Raw genomic sequence first — 21,737 nt, 5'->3', positions numbered from 1 at the left:
GGGTCGGGTCGGGTTCGGATTTGAATTGAAGATATCCGCGGGTGACGGGTCGGGTTCGGTAATCATCCTAACGGGTTCGGGTGGGTGTGGGTTGGTAAAACTCGACCCGTGCAGGACTCTATTACAGGCTAACGATGGAACCAAACGACCCATTCATCGGTTACTATTTGCATGTTTCCAAGCGATACAAGGCTTTGTCTATATAAGACTCAAACTCACTGCGGATCAAGACATTTGAATTGAGAAAGCTTCCTGGAGAGGTGGCGAAACATCTTCAAATCTTGGAAACCAAGTCCAGTGGATATTTTTGGAATTTTTACGGAATGACTATGACCTGGATGACTGAGAACCTTCATCAGCACAAGCTTTGTTCATTTTCCTGTTGTTGCATGTCACGCAGTATGTCTTTGTTTATTTCAATTTATGTTTGGAGGTGATGTACTTGCACTTCTGCTGCAGCTGCTTCCTTTGCGGTTTTGTCAGCGAACGCGTTGTCTAGTGATACTGGGTCAGTTCCTGATTTGTGGGCAGCAGATTTGCAGATGGCTAATGAAAGATGAAGATTTACTGCTTGTAGCAGGTCTGTAAGTAAAGTTGCGTGGGTGACTGGTTTACCGGTCGACGTTATCATGCCCCTGTTGCCCCAATATTGCGCAACGGTATGAACTGTAGAGAAAGCATAGTGACTATCAGTATAGATTGTTGCCTTTTTGCCTTTCATTAATTTACAGGCTTCCGTTAATGCCACCAGCTCAGCAACTTGTGCTGAGTAGTAAGAAGATAATGTTTCAGGTTTTAGAATTTTACTAGTAGTTACTACAGCATAGCCAGTTTGTGTTTTTCCATATTGATCTTTTTTAGACGAGCCATCAACAAACATGGTTTACAGCACCTTTAACTAGTCCTACATCAGTAGGACCCTGAGACCAGAGTTTGGCAGCAATGTCTTTTAGTAGGTCCTCCTCTTCCTCAGTTAGAGTCATGACTAATCAGGTGTTACAGTATCATTTGAATCATCTAGCTGGACTCCAAACTGAACAGGTGTGGTCCAAAATAAAGCCTTCTTTGTCAGACCAGTTTCTGCACTGGCCCATGTGTTCACAGAGGTTGGAACCCAATCTTCAGCTGTTTGTTCGCTATATACTAGCTTTCCTAGATCTTTCCATTGCATGTGTGTGTTCTTAAAGAGCGACACATGTTAAGGGTAGTACATTTTATCATACCTTTTGAGTTCTTCTGGTAGAATAATTCAAGCCACTGCAGTATCTGTTGCATCTGAGTACAGATAATCCACTGTTATTGTGGTTGGTATAAGTTTTTGCATTTGCTTCTCATATGATGGGTCAGGGCCTTGAGCTTCTTATACAATATCAACTTTATTTGTGAAACACTTTATACACCGACAAATATACCAGGACAAAATTGCTGTACACCATCATAAAATACAATGCAATTATAAAATAGAAAAGATTGAATATAAAATACATATTAACATACAGACACAATAAAACAAAGTGAAAAGTCTCAGATTGTGCCAAAAGCCAAAGAAAAATGATGGGTCTTAAGAAGCAACTTAAAAAAAGAGAGTGAAGAGGCCTGTCTTACGCCCAAAGGAAGATCATTCCATAGCTTTGGAGCTGTTTATAGATCAGGAGGGATACACCCTGTGACAGCAGTACATGACTTAGACAACTTTATTGTCATTTTGTATACACAGAGTGTATGCAAGGAGAAATTTTGTGCAACCTTCTGAGAGTGAATGAACAGCAGCTTAGTAGTAAAAAGTGCTAATTTCATAAAGTGCAGCAGTGATGTGCAGCAGTGATCAAATATAAACAGTGTGGCAGAAAAACATGGTGCAAAAGGCATGATGTGGAAGTTCAGAGCAGTGTAAAAAAAAAAAAACCAACAACAAATGCAAAAACAAACAAACATACACATACTATACATATTGTTTGTAAATGAGAGTCATCACTGGAAGTCAAAACTGTGGAAGTCAAACTGTAAAAATAAAATTGACGCAAAGGTTTATCCACATGGACACACTGTACAAAGACAACCAACATCTTGTATCTAGTATCTCACATCTGTGATGTTCAAAAAACCAGGCAATTATCAGTTAGTGTCCCAAATAATTGTTTTCAACAGCTGAAGAACCTGTAGATTCATGTACGTATTAGCTAGCAAATTGGGAGACTCATCCTGTCAGAGACAGCACACAATGACTGTATGTGAAAAAGCCAGTTTGGTTTCAGAGAGAGCAATGTTGTTGATACAGGATGATCTCCAGGTGCTGACTGCTGGCTTAAATTTAAAAGTTCTCATAGTAAAATATGTTTCACCAGCCACCTGCTTTGTTCATATTTTTGCTTTATATCATTTTTAGATAGACTTTTTAAAAGACTGCCTTAGGTATTAAGATACAATTAAGTCTTCCCCATTAAAAACTCTGGATATAATTGTGCAGACATATTATCATGTATGTATTTACGATGGCAAACTTAGAATGCAGTCTTTTCACAAACTAGTTGCACAGTTTTGTTACAGTCTTAATGGCTTGCTGTAGTTTGTATCTTCTTCATCGTTGTTGTTTTTTTTTGGTCCATGTTCCGTATTCATAAGTGTAAAGTAGAGAGTTTCTCTGACTCTGAATATACCTCATCGTGCTGTCTAGTATGGAAACTTCACTAACGTCAAATCTCTTCTCACTGGATGCCGTGGGCAAAGGATTACAAAAAAGGCACTGGCAGCTGGGTTTTTAGCATTAGTGTCACTGTCAGATGAAGCTCTGCTTCCTCATCTGGTTGATTTCCTTGTGCACCTAAGGCTAAGAGCAATAAATTCAGCTTCTAAAGCCAGTTCATTTTTTTATAGAAAAAAACTTATCATCAATGACCTTTAATGGAAGACTTTTGCATTCAAGCATGTCATTTCAGCATTTTCCCCCCTTTCTCTAATAGTGCATTGTGCTCCAGTCTACTACTGAACATGACCAGAGGCCTGTTCTGCAGCTGTCTTACAGTCTATCCAACTGCTGCTGAATATAAGGTTTTGGTTGTATTTTTTGCGGAAAATAGAGATTTGTTCCTTTTCTTTTTCAAAGGTATAGAAAGGTATTTTAAAACCCGTAGGAAATTCTCAAAGACCTAATAGTTGAAAATAGGGTTGCTCATTAGAGGAAGAATTGTGCCAATTGACAGACTGTCCAGGGTATACCCCATTTCTCAACCACAGACTCCTTGAGATAGGTACAGGTCCCACTGCAACCCTGACAGAATAAGCAGGAGAAGGTGCATGGAAGGATGAACTGAATAATTATATATCCCTTAGCTTGTGTAAAGGACTTTACCCCTCTCATGTTTAACACTTTTGTACTTACCACACCTGTAGTAAAATAATTGTGTAATTCCAAATAAAAACTTTGACAAACCTCAAGAAAAGTCCAGATATGTAGTGACTTATTGCTATTAAATAAGTCCAAACAAAAATCTCTTGGGTTATTTATTTGCTGATGTATTTTTAGGCTCTAGTTACCTTTATTTTTGATATTTATGAACCAGCAGGCTGGAAACGAGACAGAGAAAGATGGACTAAGCCTCTTTACTTGGGTTGTACATTCAACCCCAGCACCACTGCAAGGGTATCTTTATTGGTAGTAGTATTTTATTCTCTTTCTCAGTCTTGTATTTGTCTTATGCAAAATTGTGTACATTTCATAGTTATTGTTTCATTGTCTTAGATATGTCTTAGACTAATACTGTAATGTCTTTACTTGAACTTTAGTTTTTGTGTATATTTAGCTATTCTTTTCGTTATTTATTTATCATCTAAGTCATTTTGAATATTAATATAACAGAAAGTGGGCATCCCCTTTAGTTATTCAGGATTGGTTGAGAGTGAGGGCAGGGGGTTTATTTCCAGAGATCAGAAGCCAATGGGAGAATCTGACAGGGGCAAGGCAGGCAGGAGATCGTCCACTTACACAAATTGCTTTCAAGAATCTGGCATTTACCCAGAGAATAAGCCAGAAATATTTAGCACCCCTACCAGGTGCAGCTTCATCAAGGAACTGGAGCTGCCGCAGGTGTAACCTCTTCCTTCAGATTCAACTTCCTCTGTCACTGCTCCATCCTGCTCACGTACGTCATGCGTAGCACTTGCGCAGTTTTGTTAATCCATGAGGACTTTTCCACATCCACCACTATTCCTCTGCACGTCACCGTCCATGTTTGTCTTCTCCATCCTTCATCATCAAAATACGGAGCCAAGCTGTTTTTTTGCTCTGCTCCGCTTGGAAGTCGGCCAGGTCAAAATCTGCAACTACAAATGTACCAAGCAGTAAAAAGAACGCTGAGAAGATCTGGTTTGTCAAAGTAAAATATGGTAACAACAGATCGGAAACAATATATACTTCAATATATACTACATACTACAATACATAAGCCCATAAGCTTTCACGATTTATGTGCAGAATTAACCTCTCTGATATTGTTCCCCAAAATGTGAAGGTGTGTAAAACGTCCTGACTGATTTTAGGTATTTGGATTGAGCCCTTGACAGCCTGCTGATGATGAGTTGTTTAATTTGTTTCAGGCATAGAAGCACAGATGCCCCTAACAGAATAGTTAAACCCAAATTAAAAGTTACATTTTCAAAAATGTTCAATGTGAACTTATGCCACTGTAAAAATAAAGAAGAGCATATTTCCCAGAGTTGCAAATAATTCTTGAAGGCTACTATAAAGTATGTAAAAATTGCTATTCTGCAATGTATACTTACTCCAAACAAATTCAGTTTTGTTAATAATGTATTTGCAAGCATGTGAACTTTCCATTTTGCATGTGTGGAACAACGTGAGCTGAAGCATCGTCATTGTTTTGCTGCTGAAATGTTGCAATCAGCAGCCAAAAACAGAGACACAGTCAGGATTTGACAGAGAGTGAGTCAGGAATTTGCTTTTGCCGAATCAAACAGGCTCCGGGGCTTTGCTGTATACAGGGCTGAAGACAGACCCAGTTCTGCTGGAAAGGTCAAAGCAGGTCACAGTCCATGGACACAGTGGGAATACAAGCCAGTGACATTTATGCTCTCTCAACCCTTGCTTTTTCTTTTTTTTTTTTCCAGTAGCTTGTTGATATGTCCAGCTTGTGAAAGAGGAACATTTCAGCTCCAGGAATATTTCACGGTAGAAACTTTGTTAGCCATTAGAGGCAAAGGCACATTCCACAGGATTACAGTTGGTCCATAAAAACTCATGGGTGAAGATCTGAGCATGTCAAGAAAATACAGAGAGGGTCAAGTTTCTTTTAAAAATAGTAATACAGACCTTGCAGCCTTCAGACTACAAGTGTGTTTTCCTGAGGCACCACTGAGTGGCATAAACCTTTTTAACCAAGAGATGACACATCAGTCGTGAAAATATCTAACTGGAATTTGATTACGTATTTGGAAAACATTAAAACATTGCTGGGATTTAGAAGCTCTGATAAGTCATGTGTTAAAGTCAAATAAGAATGTAAACAGAAGGATGAAATGCAGCTTCTAGACTTCTTCATTATGTAAAGGTAAGGAATCTACTATATTAATATCCTTCAAAATCAAAGATGGACTTGTAAATACATTTACTGAGGAAACATTAATATTTGATAAAGATAAACACATAATGATGTATTTTTGGATCTTAAACTATAGGCAAAATGGAAATGTCAGTAATGAGCAGTTTTTTATTGAATGTATTTGCTATTCCGTTAAAATTTAGTTTGTAACACCCTTATTTTAGTCCTTACTGACAAATTTGACAATTGTCCAATCTAATTTTCTCCTTACCTGGTGTTCTGTCTACAGTGATTTTTTATTTCCACCTTGGTTTGTGTACCTCCTATTACCTTCAAATCCGCAATGTGGGACTCTCAGTCTTTTTACCATTTTGTTTCTAAAGAACATTTTATTTTGTGTCATCTCGATAAAATCCACATCTCAAGGGGCAGCCATGTTTTTATTTAGTGGTGATGGCTTCGTAAATTTTACAAACAGTAAAAGGTTAAATATATTTAACTTTTTACTTTTGCGCCATTTTTTGATGATTTATTTAACTACTATTGCTATTTGATATTGAGATTGGAACTTAAGATACATTAAGTACAAATCTGTGACAACTTTCTGTAAGACATATCAGCAAATAAACTTTTAAAAACATAATATTTACAAACAGGAAAAAAACACCAAAAAGCCAAGAAGAAGCTATCATACAAATTAAAATTGTAATTTAAACCAAATGTTTTAAAGTAACACTGTGAAAATTTTGACCCATTGCGTCAATATCTGACATGACAGGGGCTTGACCAAGCATAAGTATTTGATGAGTTAGGAGTGAGACTGTGTGTTATTAAAATATACAGCACTAGTTGTGCATTGATGCTCAGAGAGAGTTCAAAAAAATACCTGGGTCGGATCCATCACTGCATGACTCAGGTGATCACAAGCATCACTTTATAGTAGTCTAAGCTTCCCTCAAGTTCCAGAGCTAACTAGTAACTAATGCCAAAAGTTGCAACAAAACAGTCATGACACTTACCTGATCAGTCATAGGCCATGTACTTTTGTGTTCTCGTGTGCTCGTGAAACGCAATCAGTCTCAGCCCCAGGCTGCTCCAATTCACAAGAACACAAGGTCGAGAACAAAGTCCCCAGATATTGTTCTCGCCCCTCCTTCTTTACCGAATATCCATCAGAGCAGACTTGTCCATTCTTAAGATTTGACAGATGTCCCAGCATGCATCACGGCAGCAGCAGCTTCCAGTGGAGCGCTCAAAGAGCTCAGAGTATTAAGTTAAAAGTTCTATTTTCTGTTGCTGTTTTTCCATAAAGGTAAGTTTTAAGATCATTTGAGACAAGAACATTATAGTTTTAAGCGTTAGTATATGGCCTATTTACTGATTTAGTGCGTGATTAAAAAGTAAGTTCCGATGTTGGCGCGCATCAACCGAACACCGCAGCAACCAGTGAACCTCAGAGGCCTAGCCGTGTGTGAAATACTGCTGACTCAGATGGAAATTTTTTTGTTCTATTTGGCAAAATGTTCATTTTATTTGTGTTTATCTGACTGTATAAATTATTATTCCCCAACTAAATGAAAAGAGGTAAGAATTTATTATTATCTAAAGACTATTAATAACAGGAGGTAAAATGCAGCTCCAGAAGAGCAGAGCATGTGGGGACTTCATGAGTACACTTCTGTTCCAATTGACCCATATTTATGCTGCGTGCTTGCATTCTCCCCAAGTCCATACTTTCCTGTGTTCTTGTCAGTAACGTACTTGCAAGAACATAGTCCGTACTTGTGTTCTTGTGAATTGAGAAACGGCCGTAGTTTTTGTTTTCTGGTGTAGGATTGAATATTGAGAGGCAAATGGGGCATAGTCTTTACAAGTAACATGGACTGAGTCTTTTTTGGACAGCACAGTGTTGCCAATGACCTCCAGGGGTGCTAACCTTGCAATTTATAGATGAAGCACCCCTGGTGGCAACTAATACAGTGTCCCTTAAACACTCCAAGAGGTATTTAGAGTAATGCATTTGAGGTGTATTTTAATTAGCAACGATGCAGATATTTATAGAGATCCTTAACAAGATGTAGCTTCACAAGTACAGGGGAATAGCCACAGCTCTGCAAGGATTGAAAAGGAAGCCCATCAAAGAGCTAAGGGAGATTTACAAATTATGGACTGAAGCTAATTTGTGCCTCAAAAGCCAAAACTGTTGCATTCATTCTACGATGCCACTCCTGAGCCAGAAACGGTTCATAAGCCATTGCTGGTGTTGCTTGACAGTATGTCATTTTACTGAACTTTACTAAGTCCATGTTAGATCATCTGTATACCAGGGGATTTTAGAGTGCTTTATACTTTCCTCAGCTGGCAAGCGATTTGGAGGTACAATTTTGCTTTTTCCAACAGGATTTGACACCTGTCCACATTACCAGAGGTACCGGGTACTAACACAAAGTTTAGCTAACCATTGTTACTGAATTTGACAGAACAAGCTTCCAGAGCAATTATGAGCAGGGGTGGAGCTGGGGTGGGGTGTGGGGGTGGGGTGTGCGCACCCTTACCCAATCATTGGCCACCCCTACCATTTTTCCCCCATAATACTGACAGTGGCAGCAGTAATACTCTCAAGTGATGATACAGTAATACTCTCAGTATTCAAAAGATTTTCATTTTTCATAGATTAACAATTACTTGACAACAAAACACTGTCGTTAATTATGCCCATCAATATACTAATATTAAAGATGATAAGTACAGAATTCATGCTCTTTTCAGAACTAGATTTCGTCTTATATGGGTTAAAGAGAAAATGCAAGTCAGTCTTCAGTTAAATCATAGATAAATAACTATTCTAATAAAAACTTAGTAAATAAACAATTTTTGTAGATATTAGTACTTGTAAATATCAAATTTTATGCAGAATGATTAGTGATAAAAGTAGGTAAGTAATGACAATGGAAAAGATGTTCGGCCCCAAACTCAAACCTGAAAGAAGTTTATCCCCTATACGTTTTATCTAGATGGATGTTTAAATATATGCGTCTATTTGTTAGCAAAGGCTGTAGGAAAGTATAGTTTGTCTGTTTGGAAAATACGGGGTTCTGGTGCCGATCCGTTTTCGGTCACCCCTTGGTTATTACCTGGCCAACACAGGTGTAGCCATAAAATTTTAATAATGGTGGCCAGGCAATAACCAATTTACACTGAGGGGTGGCCAAAAGTAGATAGGCACCAAAACTTCATGGTCCAACAGGAAAATGAATGTGCAAATCATCCGTATTTTTTAAATAATGAAACTATTCTTCCCCACAGCCTTTGGTAAAGAATTGGCAAATATATTCAAACATCTGTGCTTTCTAGATAAAAGGTATAATGGATAAAACTCTATCAGGTTTGAGTTTGGGGCAAATCTTGGGCATTCTTTTCCATTTTCATTATTTTTACTTTTATCAGTAACCATTTTGCATAAAATTGATATTTACAAGTACTAATATCTACACAAATTGATTATCTAACAAGGTAATATTAAAAATAGTTTTTTTTTTAATCTATGATTTCACTGAAGAATCCTAGATGACTTGCAGAGACACATAATTTTCTCTTTAACCCATAAAACACAAAATCTACTTCTGCTTGAATTCTGTACTTATCTTTAATGTTACTATATTGATGTGCATAATTAACCACAGTGTTTTCGTTGTCAAGTAATTGTTAATATATGAACATTTTAAATGTTTTGAATATTCCAATTCTGAGTATTACTGCTGCCACAATCTGTTTTAGACGGAAATAAATGGTAGGGTTGGCCACAGGGGTGGCCAATGATTGGCTAAGGATGGCCATGGCTACCCCTGGACCCCCATCTAGCTCCGCCCCTGCTGGCCACCCTTATAAAAATGATGAGGTACTGTTAATAGGAAAGTGAAACGCCAGAACCAACAATACAGACTTAAAATTAGCTTTTTTTTAAATTCCTAATTGCCTCTTGGTCCTACCCACAGATGCAACAATTAATGCAAAAGGTAAATGATCCAAGTCCTACATCTCTCTTTAAGAAGTCTTATTTCTTAATCTCTTAAAAACAAATTGAGAATAACTCTGTTCAATTATTAAATGGGTTTATTTTATAAACTAGACGACAGAAAACACCTTTTTGATGGTGTTCCCAAGAGGCACCCTCTTTTAAAACTTTAGGCACATGGTTGCTTCTCTACCTGCAAACGGTTGCATGCTGTAAACTACTTAAAATGATTTCGTATTTTTGTCTAAGATTATAAATTAGAGTCACCGCTGCATTGAAGTTTTGAATAAAACCTCCTATCTGGAGAATGCGCAACCTGGATGTGAATTGAGACGGCAATGCTCCGCCACTGAATAAGAGCAACAGCAAGATGGTGCGCGCCATGCAGCAGCTGCGCAGCCCCCTGCTGTAACTGTCCACTGCATCGGCAGCGAGGCTGAACCAAGCGGCTTTTATGGAGCTCGTTTACATCCCAGCAGTGATATCGAGGTCCAAAAACAAATGTCCACTGCGTGAATCGGCGCTGAAACGGGCGGAGCGCTCTCTCTGTGTGCATGTGTATCCTGTTGATTGTGCCTGCTGAGAGCTGGGGGACAAAAAAAAAAAAAAAGAAGCAGGCGCTGAAAACAAAAAGCTGGTGGCAGGAGCCGCGCTGGATGGATTGTTTGATATAACGCACCTCACTGTTTTCATTTCTGATTTATTTTTATATTCATTTTTTTTTTATTGAAGTCCTCAGCTGCAATCTGTTTTGCAGCTTTTTTATTTTTCTATTTTTCCATCTGCTCTGGCTCTTTGTCACAGAAGAGTAGGTCGTGATTTCTTGGTTCATAACGGGATTCATGGTGGAAGCGCTTCCTTTCATCAATGTGCATTGATGTAGCAGAAAAGGTGGAGGAGATAAGGTAGGTGATGCCAGGGGACAGGATGCGCGGAGATCACAACTGTCCTGCTTCTTTTGTCGTGTGACATGTGAGTCTGTGTGTGCAGAGGGTAGCAGGAGTTGGATGCTTTCATTGATATCTAATTGGCTCGCATCCCCCTACTGTCCTTTGTTGGGCTTCATCATGTGCATATCACCAAATGGTGCTGTGATAAAACAAATAATGTGCTTCTCACCCTGACAGAACCCTTATCTCTGGGAAGGTTTTCACCGAGGACAGTAAGCAAATAGGGGGATTTCGATTTTTACCTAAATCGGGAATTACACATCCAAACTGGGATCTATGAGCGGAAAAGTGGCGAAGGCTAAAGAAGACAAGGATGCTTCCAAGGGTAAGAGACGAGCCTTGCATTGTGCACGGATTGCTTTCATCCCTGAAGGGGGAACATGCACCAATTTCTTCCCCCTGCATGCTCAAATGCTCCATATGAGGTCTTGATGGGGAACCATTCCCAGAATGATGCATTTGGGTTGCGAAAATCAATGCAGTTTCTTTTTTATTAGGCCTACTTCTGATCAACAAGCTGTGTAGATCACATTCCTTAATTGCATGCATAAAACGTGGATAATTAGGAAAATGAATTCTCTCTTTGGACAATAAATGACCCTGTATGCCTTCTAATATAATTTTAATCTACATATAAAGTAGATTAAACGCATATAAAGATACAAACGCTTGAATGAAAATGATATCATCCTGTTGTGTCAGTGGCATCCTGTTGAAAAGGTTCCTTTGTGTTTCTTGCTTGCACCGTCATTGCACAAACGTGAGGTCTCTAGACTGAACCTGTGATCTATGACGCAACAGTAAAGCCTCATATAAATATTTAAGGATAAAAAGAATGGAAGTGCCTTTATATTGCCACAGAGACGCAGCAGAGACTTGCTTACTGATAAAAAAAATATATATAAATCTTTTAAAAACAACCATGCATCTACGGTGATACATAGGTTAATAAATCAAAGCCCGTATTATTTTTTATAACAGAGAAATCTGTTATAAATCAGCACTAAATGTTTATTTTTCTAGTTTGAACTTGATTTTTCCGACTAGCATTTAGATAAAGTCATTGGAAAATTGATTTTCTTTTTGTCTGTCTATTAGATCATGTGATGAGGTAGCAATATTAATGTGTCAGTGAAGAAGCTTCACTTGTTTACAGTACACAGAAATATAATTGCATTTCCTTTTGTCATGTTCCGGATTAGTTTAAGGTGCTCACAACAAATCAATACCCTAATTGGCTTAAATTGGCTGTAAGGGATGATTTTACTTGTTGAAGTTATTATGAAGGCTATAGAATGCTACCGTATATAGCTGAAGCCAGATGTTTAGATACAAAGTATGGAAGGTCCAACTTTCTTACTGTCTAATGTTAAGTCTCAGCTTGTTTTAGGTCATTTGAGATAGGCAGTTTTTTCTATTTGGTAAAAAAAAATCTTTCTTACAAAACTTCATATTCAGAAGTTTGTATACACCAGATATAATTTGCCATTTTGAAAAGCTTTTGATGGGTTAAATTATATAAGATGCATTAATTGAAGGCACACCCATCTATGTATTTATTTCAAAGTCACCTCAACAACACAGCTTACCTATGTAACATTGTCATTGGGTAAAATGTCAGATGCTTAAAGGGTCCCCATTTGTCTGTAAAAACTAATAAAAGCAATTTTAGACATCACAAAAGTGTTCCATGATCACAATTTAAAGGGAGGGGAGAGTTTTTCGTCCCAGAGATTTCCAAGAAATTAACATAACTACCCGCGGTCAAAGAAGTCCAAAGCCAATATCTCTCACCTATTCAAAAATGTTCAAATCTTTTAAGTTTTCATGTTATAAAACAAACTTCATGTATTCTGATAAGTTTCATAACTACTTCATTGCATCTCTAGCTAAATGCTCAGGGGATATTAGAAACTATATCTCAGCTCGAGATTTCCTTTTAGGATTGTTCAGTATTTTGCTTCCATCATTTTATTGCAGGGAAGAAAGACACACAGGGAATAAAAAACTTTCAACGTGTTTCACCTTGGGGATTATTTTAGGTGACGCATAGTATGCCTGTCAAAGTAATTGAAATATAGGCCAAATAGTTAAAATTAGGTTTCTTCTAAACAGAGAACCTTGTTCTGATGCTCACTCAGTACTTATTTAAGATGGAACAGGGCACAACGGTGTGCTAACAAAGGGTAGAAGTGCAACCTCCGAATGTCGTAACTAGGCAGAAACCATGCAAACACCATTCAACTCAGAATCAACAGCATCTAAGTGTTTAACTCACAAATGTATCCCTGGTTCAAGAACATAAGAAAGAGAGTAACATAAAAACTACACACAAAATCAGATTGATGAGAAATAATCTTTGGATAGGGCACACAGCCTTTTTGGTGTGTGTGTGAAGCATTTTTTCTCGCTTTTACTACTAATCCACAGGTTATGAATTCTGCAGTCCCTTGTGTTCTTGGACAACACTGTAGCAATGGCAGCATTACTATTAACAACCACAGCTAGACAACCCTAAGCTTGCCTGTAACTCAGCCTTAAGCTGGGCATGTACTGTACAATTTTTCCCTTTTGGGCTAATTTTCTTTGAGCAGAAGGTTGATTATGCGTCCGGTAAACTGATCATTAACATGCGCTTTTGTGTCTGATTAAAGTCTCAATAATAAACCATTATAATTTTTCTGGAACAAGTCGCCAAATATGTATTCACATGATCTCCTGCTGGTTAAAGCAGTTTGTGAGACAATGAACTCTAAAGCCGTGCTTACACTGCGATTCTTTGCCCTTTTTGGGGCGACTTTCCATGCAAGAATTTTCCAATTGGGCAGTGTACAGGGGGTAACAAGGGGCGATCAGCCTGTCACGACCACCTCCCGACCAGGAATCGTAAGGTCGGGAGAAAATCTAACATGTTTGAAATTCAGTAGGCTGACGTGGGCAAATCGCTCAGTGGGCATGTGCAAACAAGGATTCTTCTTCTTCCTCTCAGACGAAAACACAGATGCATGGCGAGGCTGCGAGTGAAATGGAGTTCTTTCTGTAAATTTGACATACCAGAGTAGCCATGTTTGCTCAGCCATGTCTTTGTCCAAATAAGTCTTCGCCTTTTCTTTTTAGGGCTTTTAGTACACAAAATTACACAAATTGCCAAGGCAGCACATTTCACTCTAGTGAGCTTCATATTCCTCCTCTACTTCCGGATAGACGAGTCAGAGTAGCGCCATCTCACGACGGTTTTTAGACGTATAGTGTGAGCAGGTAGATCGCATCAGAGCGTCAGGTTGCACAGTGTAAGGACATACATCGTGACTTTTACACCATGCACTTTCGTCGTACAGTGTGAGCTGTAGCTGTATGCAACCATTGAAAAAATCATACAGTGTATGCCTGGATTTAAGGGCTTTGTCCTCACTATGTCTTTGCTCTTATGAGTCTTCAAATGTGGAGACAATAATGGAGAGCACAACATTTCTCCTTTAAAAATATTTTTCCATTTGGGTTGCAGATCTTTGAGGTCCTACGAGCTTGATAGTCTACAGAAATAATTAATGTTGTCCCACTGTGGGGAGTATTGGGTATGACAAGAACAAAAGCAAGAAGATAGGAAAAAGTTATAGGTTTACATAAGAAAGATTTTTTAAGTATGGCTGTACAACAAAAGAGAAAAATGCGTGTTAGAAAGCAAAAATGATGTCCAGCTATTCATAGAAATATACGTATGTGGATCTAAAAATCTGAGATTTTCAGGTTCAGTTGAACAAGAAAGATAAAGAAAGACAGCAGCCAGTTTACAAAAGACTGAAAGACTGTAAAAGCCATGTTTTTTTGAAAAACAATGTAAATAGCACTATTGTGGAAAAAAACAAAACACTTTTAAACATCCTGTTAAATTTCCCATATATTACTACATTACATGACTGGTTGGTTCCTGTGACTTACCGTGTTTGTTTATTGATGCTCCTAACAAACCTCTGAGCCCTTTACAGCACTGCTTTATTTATTCTGAGACCAGATTCTGTTGATTAATTCTGTGACCTCTAAAATAATTAGTCGCATTAGCCTTTATGGAGAGATGTAAGAGTAAGAGGTGGTGCTCGCAAATATATCCCACTCTTATAGGTTTTAAAAGGGTAAAAAAGAATATTAATTGGATTCTACTTCACAGCTAGTCATAAAACCACATAATAATAATAATAATATAGACCTCCACTGTGGTTTTTGGTGACGTGTCAAAAACTGAATAAAGTTCAAATAGTTCCTCTTGGTGCTATAGCTCCTTACAGATATAGAAGCAGCAGTTAAAAGCTGTGTTTTCTTAACTTAGTTAAAGCCATTGACTGCACCTCTGGCAGGATGCCTTGGAACCAGCTGCCTTTATTGTGGATTTGAATGGAAAACTGACAAAGACTTATATTAAGAAAACCACTCCTGATTCTGCCAATGTTTGCAACCACCCGGCCAGCAAATTATTTTAGGAGCAGTCCATTAAAGCCAGAAGCACCTGCCATCTCTGTGGCAGTTGCTCTGCAGTATCTTCTTCTTTTTCTCACACCCTTTTATAACAGAAAAAAACAACATTTCTATCCATTCATTACTCACGTGTTGCTAAATTACTCTCAAATCTGAACCATCATTGTTATTTCAATAATAGATTAACTGTGTAAGGAGTCTTGTATTTCATTATTAAAGCAAGTAGCAGATTTTCCATACTTCATTTTTACATTCAATCTTACAGTCCATCTTATTTCTCACACAACTAAGAAGGACTTTACATAAAAGTATATCTGTGTTTCTAGATTTGCTTCACAAAACCTTTGTTAAATATGTCAGCAGCAGGTCATCAAAAACTTATTACACATCTAAATGCTTACATGTATTTTGGACATGGAGGTCAGTAACTAAATGAGGAAAAATGTCTCAGTCATGTTAGCCCTACTAAAATAATGCTGAAGTCATTCTCTACCTCAGTAGGGATCCCAGTAGTAATTATATAAAAAGCAACCTTTTAATTTTGTGAATTGTACAGTCCACGTGAAAGGAGGAGGCATGCAGGAAAAGCTGGTAGGCGGAAACTTAGTGAGGTAAAAGGGGATGGTGGGATTTTTGGCTCTGGTATCATCATCAATGAATCATGGTATGTTAGTTTTCCCTGTCCTTGTGAAGCTAAGCTCTGCAGACAAAGTAATGGGTCAAAGCAGAGCGGATGAACACACAGCTTTATTTCTCTCAATGCTCACAAGCCCCTGTTTCATAATTTGTATGTGATATAATGACGCAGCATTGGGAAATTTTGCACCAGTTATGCAGGCATTTCCAACCTGCTTGTCCTCTCTCCAAATGTTCTCAAATATTCAGCTTTTACATATTTATGAGCACTTTTATTGTAAATTTGCTCATTTTATGCAGATGATTATCACTTTCCACATATCTATGTGTATATAACTTTCCTTGGAAATCTGTCATTTTACTAAGGCTTCATCCCTGGGCAGCTTGAAGATAAACTTCCCTGCTGGGCTCCAAGTGTCAGGCAGCCGATTCACAGCTGCTCAAAACTGCAGATATGAGCAAAGCACAAGGCATAAGTCTTGCATATTGGCTGGCAGATTAATTCAGCGCAAGAAAAGCCATTGAATCAATGGATGCCCAGAGAGGAGCTTGTAGCTGCCTCATTAATCACAGTAGAGGCAGCTCTGTCCTCCACAACACTGACACCTGCTCTAATCTCATCAGCAGAACCGCACACGTTGTCATTAGGACCCTGACTGGCTGTTTGAGGAGGTACTATGAGTAGCCTGTGGTCAAGGGAGGATTAGGTGGCAATAATTAAGAGAAGATTTAATGGTATAATCAATAGGACACACAATTAGATGAGAGCAATTGAGGTGGCAGGTTTTACCCTAAAATCTAGTGAAGAGTTTGAAATGTTCAGTGTCTGCAGCCGTGTATGTTGAAGCATCTAAACATAAGTTATGTTTTAAGTTGCAATAGGAAAAAAGTTAAAACCTAAATGCATTTTGTTTTGAAGGAAAAAAGGGAGACCAATGCAAATCAGTGCATAATTATCAAGTGGAGGGACTTGAACTTAAACAGGCTGAAGGCAGGCTAAAAAGGTGAACATGGCTGAAGAGGCTGGTTGGTAGGTTTAACAAGCCTGTGACGGGCATAGGCAGTTGAGCTCATGGCCAGAGTCAAACGCCAATATGTATCAAGAAATGACAGGGCTAGCACAGAGGAACAGGAAGACAGCTAGTGCACACAAGCAGTAGGAATGAAACTCAGGCAGGCAATGAGACAATCTGACAAAGACTGACTGTGAGAGGCAAGTCTAAATAGGCAGGGTAACAGCTAAGAGCAAGGAGGGTGAGGATGAGAGACACAGGTGCATCTGCTCTCTCTGAATATCAGAAGCAGAGCGTGGCAGGCAGCCAGCCAGCCCAAAGTTTTTGGTAGAGATACCCGGATCGAATATCGGATCTGATATCAAGTAATTAGCTGAATAGGTTATCGGTGATTTGACACCGGAGATCAAATCCAGTGCACTTTACATGGAACTCTTATTTCTTTCTTTTGCTGCCTATTTATTAGTAAATAATATAAAGTATATTTATTTATTTGTTAATTTGTTACCTTTTGTTTAACAGTTTTTATGTCAAGGCTAAAGCCTTCACTCACATGGCAAAATATATGGGTTATCCATTCATCTGAATGGCATTGGTATCAGGTGAAACACTCAGCCCATGTACCGTAATCAGATTGGATCAGAAAATAACGGGATTGACAAATCTCTTGTTTTTGGGCGTACAGTGTGAGCAATTAGTTGTGAACCTTTAAACCCTGCGTTTTGTCGTGCAGTTAAAGCTCTTGCTGAGTACAATGATTAAAAATATCATACAGCATGCTTGCGTTGTGCTCTGTCTGAGCGAATGGGAAAGTTGGGGCGCCTCTCTCCTTCCTCCATCATATAACATGAACCTGATGAGATTCTAAAAAACACACCGCAGCAATGTTTTAAGGAAATTTTAAGCCTTTTATGACTTTTTCATACCGGGGAATACCTTGAAACCAGAAATCGGTCCATGCCTACTTCTATCAAACTTCTGAGGTTTTCACATTAAACCAGGATATATATGGGAATTATTTTACAGCAGTAAAATGCATTAAAGTTTTGGGTTGTAACATGACAAAATATGAACAAACACAATGTGGTATTAATAGTCTGACAAAGCACTGTATTCTACAGTAGCTACTGTACATTCTACTAATCTTGTAGTTTGTTTAATTGCCTCAAAATTATTTGGATGAACCATGTTTACGTAATGTATCTTTTAGCCACGTCTAAAAAAAACCTCTCTGCTGAGACCCTCATTCAGAATGCATATGGTGTTTTTTTTTTTTCTCCAGTCATCTTTTTGGAATCTGAATCCTGTTCAGTATCAGTAAAGTGTAGAGGTTTTGAAGCCTTCCTGCTGATAAAAGACTTTATAGACCCTGGACAGCTCAATAAGTAATTTGGTGGTTTTCTTTTGTCACTTAGCAGTTTTAGAAACTGAAAATAAATTAGGATAATTTAATAGTCTCACTGAGCTAGCCTCACTGAGCTGGCAGTAATGTGGATCTGGTGATTATGCATAGAGGATCCTGTGTCTGAGTATCGTCAGGGATCCAGTAGGGGTGTAAATAATAATCGTTTTGTATCGATGCATCGATCCAACGGCCGACGATCCAGTGCATCGACATGTCTGCAAGAGTATCGATTCTTTTTTCCCCCTCCGGTCTATTTTTATCCATTTGCTCCGGGACGTAATTTCTGAATGCTGCGGTGGCGCTAATCCTATTTTGCCCACCTACCTCTCTACTGCTGCCATCTTTCTTGCACACGCACACCTGCATAAACAGTAGGCAAGACAGACATGGCAGAGGAAAAAGATGACTTAGACACCCCTTGCCGGTTCAAGTCATTTGTGTGGAAGTATTTCTTGGTGTATTCCTGAGTATCGACAATAATTGAATTGTTGGGTCTGGAAATCGATACTTAATTGTATCGCCATGATGGGTGTGATTTACACCCCTAGGATCCAGCACACTCTATAAATTTTGTGTTGATTGCTTTAAAACCAATGACTCATCTCTGTCAGCTTTTGTTTCTTTGCTAATCAGTTTTCCATTTGGTCAATGCATTATAGCCCTAGCCATTGTTTTTCTTGTTGCTTTCAGTGAATTTAAGAGGTCTGATTTGATATGCAATTAATGATGGAGCGATGCAAAGTTTTTTCAAATTTTCTTAAAAGGTATAGATATTCATGGAAGAAACTAGTTTCCTGAATTAGAAATGGTATGTTTTCGATGTGGTGTCATCATTCCCAGAGTGTCAAAGCACTAAACGCTCTAATGCATAAGTCAGCTTTGTGGCTTAATAATCCACAAAGCTGCAGGTCTTTTAAGGTAAAAGGCTTTGTGAGGTGTCCTCATTTGAAATTTCAACATATTTTCTTTACTTGCTAATTTGAAGGACAAAAGAACAGGGTTTTAATCAAAATATTTCTTTCTATTCCTTCATATTTTTTGTTAAATATCTTTTTTTCTCTTTATCTATTGAAATTTTCTTTAACAAGAGTGTCTGAGCTCACTAACCAAAAAAAAAACAACAACATTTGGCTCACATAATGTCCATGCTGTTTAATAAATCTGGTGTCATTTGGCATATTAAAAAACAGTTCTGTCCTATTCTTATTTAGAATATTAACTTGGATGTAAAAGCTGAAACCTTACACATTCCTTAAAGGGGCCTAGTCATGTTCTATGACCTCAAGAATCTCTATGCCAGAAACTCTGGCTGCTTAAAAAAAAATCCTCCGTTCGAGTTATAACAACCTCTGAGACTATTATATTTCATTCCTGTGGTTTAAACTATGTTTTTTTCTCTTTAAGTTTGTAAACAAAGTACATTGTGTATATTCATCATGCAAGATTGTGTGACCAGAGGTCAATTGTGATGAATAAACAAGGAACAGCTATAGACAAATATGTCTATGGGGAAGGTATTGAAGCTGAGCAGGCTATGCTTAGAGGATGTGTGAAAAGACTAAGGGAAAGTCCAAAATTAAGTGTGGAAATAATGCAAAAAATTATTGATACCTGCAGGAAAATACATGTTTAGGACTGGATCTACATTAAAAGGGCAGAACCTAAAGTTCCAGAGGCATCGAGAACTAACCAGCAAGTAGATGGATACTTGAGTACTTGGCCTGATACTAGTAACAGCAATGCAATTATTATGCTCTGAATTATAATGATGAAAATGTTTATCTAGTACATATCATACTTGCCATTGTTCAAGTTTCCATTTTGGTAATATAGGTTGCTGTATGATGGCACACCACTGTTTTTATGTCAGCCAATGGAGCCTGGTTCAAAAATTCTTTTCAGGCTCAAAAATAATAGACAAAAATAGTATCAAGAAAAACACTTAACAAAGATTGCTTTATTCTAAGATGAATATGTGATGTGCTATTAGAAAAGTAGGAACAAGTTAGTGAGCACAAACTGAGAAAATATATTCTATTTAAGAAAAGATGGATTTCTGTTTTATTGTAAAATGTGCAAGTTGAAGATCTGAAGTAACAACTCAGTGTTTTAAACCACATTTCTGTAGAGCTTTTAAAAAGGAAACGTTTCTGTTCAAAAGTTGACCTTTTTTAAACATGAAACATAGCTGGACAGCATCTGCATGTCAGGAGGGAAAACCTGCACTGCATTTATAGTGCACTGCTACTCTGTTTAGCTTTGTGAGGACTTTTCTGATCTGTGTTTGCCAATAAGTTTCATGCTTGATGTAAGCACATGGCTACTTATGTAGATTGAATATTTCTGTTTGAGAAAAAAAAAATGAGATTGTGTCTTTTGTTCTTGAGTTGGCCTTCTTCATATTATTTTCAGAGATTCAGTCTGACTGAAATGTGAGTGGTTGTTTATCTTGATAGTGCCAATGCTTTTTCGTTTGTTTTTTTTTTGTGTGATTTTTTTTTTTTTTTGTATTATTATTTTGACGCCTGAATCTCTGAGCTTTGAACTAAAAAAAAGCCTGAAGCAAGTGGATTATTTTAACAAAAACAGTAGTAAAGGTTTGCGTTTAGAGAACTAAGCACAGATGATACAGCTCAGTGTCCGTCACATGACATTGGTAGAAACCAATCTGCAGAAAGGAAGATGTTCGTTTCACCAGGAATTTTTTTTTCTTCTGTTAACTTAGTGCAGCTCCTCTAAGATAGGATCTGGCGCGCATACTGCTATGCTCCAAAATCCTTTATTTTCAGTGATAGTCGCTGCATAACGACAATGCAAGAGACAAACAGATGCCCAGCACACACACCGTGTCCTTTCTGAAAAATCCTTTAGGCTATTATTTATAGAGATACCCAAAGCTTATGTTTTTTAGCTCTGTGCAACGATACAGTTTTTCCCTGATCTAGTCCGATACGATACCCGGGTCGAGCTTATCAGCCAAAAAAAAACAATCAAGATTGTTATAGAAAGGTAAAAAAATGAACACAGATATAAATTTTCTTTATATTATTTATTAACAAATAAGCAGCAAAAAGAAACAAATGACAGTTCAACGTATAGTACCCTGGATTAGATCGATTAGATTAGATAGTCAATATCAGATCCAATATCTGATCCAGGTATCAGATCAATGTCTCTCAATGAATAATGACCAACATGTTACCAACTGTAATAGTACAGAAGAGCTAGAGAAAATAGGTAAATACAATCAAAATGAGTTACCTGATCATGCATAATGACACAACATCCTTTTGCATCCAAAAATTCAAAACACATCTCTGTGTTGTGATTGGCCCGCCAGTTCTAGAGCCTGGGGCATTGATCGAGGCTAGACCAAACTTTCAGGCAAAAAAAGATTTTGGCTGACGGGTGGGGCTAGTTTACTAGGCTAGTTTCATTCGGTTTTACGGTAAAAAAAAAAAAAAGAATCAGGAATGAATTAAACTGTGATGAAGCTGAAGGAGAATGGGTTAGCTTAGCTGGCCCCAGGGGGTCTGGTCCGGACGGGTCAAACTGAAACAAAGGAAAGGTTAGCGCTCACAACGCAGCATCTACAATGTACCGGACGTACGGTAGCTGGGAGCTAACGATGATGATGTCTTTAGAGCCACATTGCTCTTTCAGTCTGTTCAGTGAGCATTAGCTTTTAGTTAC

At 38.0% G+C, this 21,737-nt stretch overlaps 1 protein-coding gene across 2 annotated transcripts in view; it reads left to right on the top strand.

Moving 5' to 3' along the window:
• Positions 1 to 9,947: 9,947 nt before the first annotated feature.
• The window catches only part of fgf13 (fibroblast growth factor 13), a 120,545-nt gene continuing 108,755 nt past the window's right edge, over positions 9,948 to 21,737 (top strand). The window contains exons 1-2 of one of the 2 annotated variants that reach the window (XM_015381977.1): positions 9,948 to 10,475; positions 10,698 to 10,845. In XM_015381977.1, the coding sequence (XP_015237463.1) occupies positions 10,797 to 10,845 (49 nt within the window). In that variant the 5' untranslated portion in view covers positions 9,948 to 10,475; positions 10,698 to 10,796. The remainder of the gene's footprint in view (positions 10,476 to 10,697; positions 10,846 to 21,737) is intronic. The other variant, XM_015381975.1, reaches the window with a different exon arrangement.

This window comes from Cyprinodon variegatus, unplaced genomic scaffold (assembly GCF_000732505.1).
Source record: "Cyprinodon variegatus isolate N-32 unplaced genomic scaffold, C_variegatus-1.0 Scaffold245, whole genome shotgun sequence".
Taxonomy (NCBI): Eukaryota; Metazoa; Chordata; class Actinopteri; order Cyprinodontiformes; family Cyprinodontidae; genus Cyprinodon; species Cyprinodon variegatus.
This window is presented reverse-complemented; position numbering and strand designations above follow the sequence as displayed.